The sequence below is a fragment of the Rhinoderma darwinii genome, chromosome 13, assembly GCF_050947455.1.
Source record: "Rhinoderma darwinii isolate aRhiDar2 chromosome 13, aRhiDar2.hap1, whole genome shotgun sequence".
NCBI classification, from domain to species: Eukaryota; Metazoa; Chordata; class Amphibia; order Anura; family Rhinodermatidae; genus Rhinoderma; species Rhinoderma darwinii.
In genome coordinates, this window is record NC_134699.1 from 13,995,146 (window position 1) to 14,002,739 (window position 7,594).

Here is a 7,594-nt window from a genome sequence, read left to right on the forward strand (position 1 = left end):
TGTCACTTCTTGTGGGGATATTCAGACTGGTGGTCACTGTCCTTAGTGGTCTCTTGCTCTTAATATGGGGGCTCTTAGCTGTTACTTCTTGTGGGGGTATTCTGACTGGTGGTCACTGTCCTTGGGGGCTCTCTTGCTGTCACTATGGAGGTTCTCTGACTGGTGGTCACTGTCCTTAGTGGTCTCTTGCTCTTAATATGGGGGCTTTTAGCTGTTACTTCTTGTGGGGGTATTCAGACTGGTGGTCACTGTCCTTGGGGGCTCTCTTGCTGTCACTATGGAGGTTCTCTGACTGGTTGTCACTGTCTTTGGGGGCAGTTTTACTATCATTAAGGGGGTCTCTGGTTGTCACTCACTGTGGGGGCATTGTGACTGGTCACTTTATTTGAGGGGAGCTTGCTTTTATTTTAGAGATTGTCTGACTGTTACATCCTGTGGGGGTCGGGTCACTGTTTTTGGCGACAGTCTGGCTGTCACACAAAGTAATAGATGAGAACCTATATATGTACACATAAAGGACGGACGTGCGCTCAGCGCTACAGGAGCGGAACGAAATGCTATTGAGCGTTTTCTTGGAGGACTGGTGCACCGGCTGCACACTTCCCCCGGCCTGACCCGCACGCCAGCTGTTTTTAGCACGGGGAGAGCGGGCAGAGGAAGATGTGAGCCGGGAGGTCAGTGCCCTGAGTGTCCAGGGCTCATTATACCTTATATAAAATAAATGTCAGACACGTGGTTTTTCAGGGTGGCTGTATACAGTATCTGTATAGAGGTCACATGTTCTGGGTTTATTTAAAGGGGTCATCCAGCATAATATCATTTTGTGGCTGCAAGGGGACATGGTGCGCGGACAATGCAGTAGATTTTCGTAATTTCCAAGCTCCAGCGCAATTCTTGTGCTATTTGAAATCATGTCCTCTAATGAATCATTATTTGGCCTCTTGATTGCTTTAGCTGCAGCCTGAAGTTGTTTGGGCTGTTGCATAGCAACCCAGACCAAGGTGCATGGGTGACCACATTCAGATCCCCACACTGGTGTGACCCACCATCACTTGCTGTCAGGGCACACTGGTAACACTTCCACTCCAGCACCAGATAGGAGGGCAAGATGTCTGCAGCGAGGATATCTGGGTAATTGTGGCTGGCACACACTGGTATTGGTGCATCTGTGGTTGGCATACTGTTATTGGGACATCTAGGACTGGCAGAGGCTGCTATTGGCACATCTGTTGCTGGCATACACTGTTTTTGCGGGGCTTCTGGGACGGGCACACACTGGTATCTGGGGCCTCTGTGGCTGGCACATACTGTTGTTGGGGGAATCTGGTTGGCACACACTTATCGGGGCGTCTGTGGCTAGCACACTGTTATAGGAGCGTCGGTGGCTTGCAAACACTGTTATCAGGGGCATCTGTGGCTGGCACACACTGTTGGAGCATCTGTGCCTGGCGCACACACTGTTATTGGGACATTTGTGGCTGGCACACACATATTGGGGTATCTGTGACTGGCACACACTTTTTTTTTTTTGCATTTGTGGCTAGCCGATACAGTTATTGGTGCATCTGTGGCTGGCACATTGTTATCGGGACATCTATGGCTGGCGCACGCTGCTTTTGGTGCATCTGGGGCTGGCACACATAGTTATTTTAGACCTCTGTGGCTGGCACATACTGTTGGGGGCATCTGTGGCTGGCACACACTGTTTTTGGGGATTATCTCTGGCTTAATTTTAGGAACTTTAAGGTTGGTAAAAAGGTGTCTTGAATAATTTGGCACATCCCACCACTTATATCTTTGTCCTGTGGGGCACACTCAGGATGTTTTCCTCCTTTTGGACTTCGAAATGTCGGAGGGCATGTAATACTTGCTTTTTCTCACACCACTCGGAGGGGTTGGCACTTAAGCATTTAGTTATCTCAAGGACTGGCGTAAGACTTTCTAACAAGTTTTTTTTTTTTTTACTGCTCCTTAGAAACCAGACTCTCCGGTCAGCTGGGGACTTCAGGAGGCCAAGTCCAGTATTATTAAGGTATTTATTAGATGCTTTAAATATAGTCGGACCCACCTGCTGGTCAAACATTTATCACCTATCCAGTGGGTAGGTGATAAATGTTATGTTCCGGAACACCCCTTTAATGAGAGCAGTGTGCCTATAAATGAGAATGAAATGTATCTTGTGCACCATGAGGAACAGTGTGTGACTTCCTTCTGCTCCATGTCCGCAGGGTGGGGGTGGCGCTATGTCTCTAGCGTTGGGCAGGTTCTGCTTCTGTTACCGGAGTCGTCTCTGGAGGTCACTGTCCGCATATCAAGCAGCTTTGGATAGATCACATTGTGCTGGTCTTGGCCCTCATGAGGCGAGTCTTCATACATCTGCCGTAGCCTCAGCTGGACATAATAAATGGTCCAAAGTGAAGCATATAAAGGGTCCAAAGGATGCAGCCAGGGCACGCCTGTTCACCAAGCTCACCATGATGATCAAAGTAGCAGTGAGAGGTATGGATAAGGGTTCCATTATCTGGGACTGGTGGACCTGGACACAACATGAGCATTTGATTTTATTATCTTCTCCTTACAGAAGGCGGACCAAACCCCGACTTTAATACACTCCTATACCAACTGGTTGAGCAGGGCCGGCAAAGGAACATGCCGAAAGCTTCCATTGAAGCCGCTATCAAAGGAGCGGTAAGTAAACAGAGCCAGGAACAAAACTAATGTAAAGGGAAAGGGGCCAATAGCAACCAATCAGATCATCCAAAATATGTTTTAAAGGGTTTCTGACCTATAGCACTAGGGAGGGAGAGAGGTCTGACAGCCACGTCCTTGCGTCTTCGTCCCTTGAGCCACAAGCAAAGACGCAGCTGTAAGTCCTGCCTCCGCCTTCAGCCATTGGTCTTTAGGGTTGTGTACCTCCAGTGAGTGCTTCTGCCCTGTCATAGAAACATGTTAGAAGTTGTCATTGATGACCCCCACAGAACGCTACACTGAAGCGGCTGCTGTGCTCCTCAGAGCGCCGGGTCCTTTTGGTTCCCATCGGCTGCACTCAAGAGAGAAATATAGGTCGTTATTCTGTATTTTCTATGGCCGTCTTCATCCCTCCCAGGTAAAGCCAATCAATGAGGGTCACAGCTTACGGACCCCCTTGATGAGGACTTCTGACATGTCTGTCTATGACACCTCAGAAGGTACGCGTACACTTTAAGTAGATTTTGTACAAGATTTGGATCATGGTACATTTGTGCATTGTTGGGTCATTAGTCATACTTTTTATATACTTGTTTTTGTTTTTTTTAACCTCCAGGATAAATCTAAACCCACGTCCTATTCACTATATCAAGCTAGAGGGCCCGGTGGATGTTCCCTAATTATTGAACTATTGACTGATAACACCAATCGCTCTTTTGCAGAACTCAGGGGCCTGCTGAACAAAAATGGGTAGGTGCCCAGGGAAAAAAAATATATCGATCAATACCAAAACTGTCCGCTTGGGTTAACACATGGGTTCAGGTCTATAATACGTGGACATTTTTTATTTTTTTTCCATTTTTTTGAACCATGATTGGTTTAAGGCTTTTTTTAATAAGCAGGCTTGTTATTGGACTACCATAGAACCCAATGGAGATCTAAGTTTGATTCAGTAGAACCATAGGGCGCCTGGAAGTTGCCAACGTAATACGGACTCTAAAATTAGAGTCGGCAATCTGAATCCAGACTATTGCTTTGTCATTACTTCTGTTCACATATGCGTCGTGACTTTCGTTCATAACGGAAGCCACGACGCTCTACCGGATTTTTGGAATGTCAGAACCCAACAGCACCCGATGGACCCCATTGACTTATAATGGAGTCTGTCTGGGTTTCCGCCATTTTGATGGCAGGAATAGCACTGCAGGCTGCTAGATTTTTGCTTTTGCTATCAAATCCGACAGAATTGCCAACGGCCAACAAGCGTGTGAACATAGCCTTAGGCCCCATGCACACGACCGTATTTTTCATCAGTAATTACGGACAGTAATTATGGACCCATTCATTTCTATTGGCCACGGACACCTTTCTGTATTTTTACTGATGGGTGTCTGTGCTGAAAAAATCATCGAACCTGTCCCATTCTTGTCCGTAATTACGGCAAAGACTCTCCCATAGAAGTCTATGGGAGCTTCCGGAAATACGGACGGCTACTGATGTGCATCCGTAAACCATCCGTATTTACGGAAGCATTGCTAGGCAACATGTTGATGACATCATTTGCAACCTCCCTCTTTTTGTACAGATCCGTATATACTGATGGAATACTGATGCAATACGGACCGTATTTACGGCCACCTTTCCATATATATGGATGAAATACGGATACCTACTGATCTGTATTTACGGACAGTATTTCAGGATACTGTCGTGTGCATGGGGCCTTATAGTATTCTCTATTTTTCACTGTTATTAGAAGACAGAGTCCATGCAGGTCCCCGCTTCATTATCTTACATGGATCACGGTTATCAAGAATTTTACATAGTTTTCACATTCTTTTCTTTATGGCTTACAGAGGAACTCACACTGATGCGATGCATTGCTTTAACAAAAAGGGGGTTGTGACCGTCCAGACCCAAGACCAAGACCGCAAACCTGTACAGATGGAGAAGGCACTTGACTTGGCGATACAGGCGGGAGCTGAGGATGTGCAAGAGACGCAGGACGAGGAGGAGGAGAAGGACGTATACAAGGTAGGAAGACAAAGCCTCCTATTCAGGGACAATGTTGATGAGTTTTATGGTACAGCCAGACAAGACAAAAGAGGGAAGATAGGGACACATACAGGGTTGGGGGTAAAGGAATTAACAAAGGGGAGCAAAAATGGGGAGCATCAATATAAAAATAAAATAGTACATGAAAAGTCAATGGGTTTCCGTCCATCTTTGGAGGCCACCGGACTCGCCAAAGACCACCCAGAGATGCCATGCTGTGGGGGTAAAGGGTCTGCTGCGTCATATTTGGTCTCCAGCAGTTCCTCCTTCATTCGGATTATATAGTTGAGTTGGGGGCAATCAGTTCTGATGCAGAAGGGGTATGGGTAGATCACCAATGCAGCCGAATGGAAAGCAGGGCTAATTCCATAGAGGGAGTCCAGTGCTGCAACGAACCACATTAAAGGGGTTGTACAGGATTATAAAAACAGCGCCACATGTCTCCAGAGGTTGTGTGTGGTATTGCAGCTTAGCTCTATTCACTTCAATGTGGCTGAGCTGCAATACCACACACGACCCATTGACAAGTGTGGCGCTGTTTTTGGAACAACACCGAAAAAGGCCATACTTACAAATGGACACAGCCAGGTCAGAAAGTATGGCCTTTTTCGGTGTTTTTGCATAAATGTCCTTGTTTTTATCTGTTTTGTCTGTACATCAGGAGCTTTTCGCTCCAGTTAGGGACTCGCAAGTCTGGGGATCCTTGTCGTGGATTGCGAGCTTGCGTCCTTTTGGCCAAAATGATCACTAATACCCCATGTATTTTTCATTATTACTTATATTCGCTTCTTTTGGACACAGCCAGGTCTTTGATGCTGGGAGAGCATGGTGTGTTGTTGTTTGGCCTAGCAAGCAGGGTAGCCCGCTCTATGAATTATCAAGGTGTCACAAATAGGCTTTTACCTGGCTATACACGTTGCGCCTCATGACTTACACACTATCCCTCCATGTTTCACACACTTGCATCCCATTATTCATTTATTTTTTAGGCACTTTACTCATTACTGCCCCCTATATTTCACTTACATTATTACACTTGCACATACACTATTCATTTATTATTTCTTACTACACATCCCATGCACCACAGACCACTCCCCTCAAGACTAGTGGGAGTGGCTATTATTATTTAAAGCACCTGCTCACTCCTTCATCAGCGTTTCTGACCTGGCTGTGTCCATTTGTAAGTATGGCCTTTTTCGGTGTTTTTGCATAAATGTCCTTGTTTTTATCTGTTTTGTTTTTGGAACAAAGCAGACATCTTTTTTTTTAATCCTGTACTACCCCCTTATGTAAGTCAAACATCTTACCCCAGAATACCGGCTCCACCAGATGTGCATGACCTCTCCTCACCTAGAGGTGGGGGTCGTGGTCAGGTAGATGGAGGATCTTATAATTGTCCTCTAAGTTTTATGTTGATCATTTTCTTTGCAGTATATCTGTGATTTATCGTCACTGCGAGACGTCCGCAGCCAGCTGATCTCCTTGGGCTTAGTGCCGATCTCCTCTGGACCGGAGTATTTGCCCAACGTCACTGTACAACTCTCAGACACTGACAAAGAAAAGGTCTTCAAACTCTTGGAATTGATTAAAGACCGACCTGATGTCATGCGGGTCTATGACAACATCGAATAACACGGAGGTGCGGCCGGGTCACAGAACCTCATAACAACAGGTCTAATGGCTCAAACTGTGACCTCCATATGGATTACAAGTTTTATTATGTAAACCTCGGTGGACACCATTACCACCCAGCTTTTCCATACCCCCGAATGGCAAATCTCTATTTATGCAGTCGTATAGCTAAGCAAATTTACCATTTAAGGAAAGTTGGGATGGAACTGTAAGTGGTTGTGATCCTGATTTTCAGGAAACCGATATATTAAAAATAAAAAAACAACTGTATAGAATGTCAATGATGGTAAACGGAGGGGTCAGCAATGACTTCATTGGTGATTTTTAAAGCTCATTAATGTGGATTATGAGACATTAACCCCTTATAGTACAATCTAGCTGACGGTCAATGTAAACGGTAACTATAAAATGTCTCGTTACTTATACATCTCATTTTACATTGTAAACATGATTTTTTTTAGCGGATCTGTCAGCTGTGTATGTACGGGCAGTATATATTACAACTACATATCCGTACTCTGATGAGCCAAAACTGTGCAAATAAATTTGTACCTTTGGGCTATTAGGAGCGCTGAAAGAATACTCCGGACTCAGAGTTATTTTAGGGTAATTCACACGGTGCGGCCAAATTGCTGTTTATTGTCGCAATTACCACAAAAATGCTGCGATATTTTCATGATTTCATAAAAACAACAGTTTTGCTACGATTTTCTGTAATCGTGGAAGTTGCACCATGTGAATAGACTCCTTACAGCAGCCTATATTCTGCGAATGGATCACTGATTGCCTGGCTTCTGTGGAGGAATATCTGGGGTTTCGTGGTCCGGTTACTGATGGCGGTTCGGCGTGTGGTTCTTTTGCTCTGCACATGTGGCGGCGCCATTCAGTGACCTGTATAGTACAAACACGGCTGCAGTGCACGTCATCTGAGGGGGCAGGGATTTAGGGTTTGTGAGTTAATTTTTAAGGTATGTAGTCTGAAATCTGGGGCCTAAATTAATTTTGGAGTTTGAATTGATGTTGGGATTTGAAGGGGAAAAAAAAGGGTCGACCACTGTATGTGCTGGTCAGGAACACAGAAGTCTGGAAAAGCTGGGTGACCGCTCCTTTGGAAGCTATGGTAATATGAGTTCTGTGTATTGGAGTTGATTTTCTGTCGCTATGGTAACATGCACCGCCCGGTGCCAGTGATAGCTGTCATCGGAAACCCCGCCCC

The 7,594-nt window shown here is 45.5% G+C and overlaps 1 protein-coding gene across 1 annotated transcript; it reads left to right on the forward strand.

The window, feature by feature from the left end:
- The first annotated feature begins 580 nt into the window (after nucleotides 1-580).
- On the forward strand, nucleotides 581-6,958 carry TACO1 (translational activator of cytochrome c oxidase I). Its single transcript, XM_075846973.1, has 7 exons — nucleotides 581-674; nucleotides 1,976-2,032; nucleotides 2,229-2,499; nucleotides 2,582-2,688; nucleotides 3,305-3,438; nucleotides 4,545-4,722; nucleotides 6,178-6,958. Exons 3-7 carry the CDS (start codon nucleotides 2,244-2,246, stop codon nucleotides 6,376-6,378), a joined length of 876 nt encoding a protein of 291 aa, XP_075703088.1. The 5' UTR covers nucleotides 581-674; nucleotides 1,976-2,032; nucleotides 2,229-2,243; the 3' UTR covers nucleotides 6,379-6,958.
- The last annotated feature ends 636 nt before the right edge of the window (nucleotides 6,959-7,594 follow it).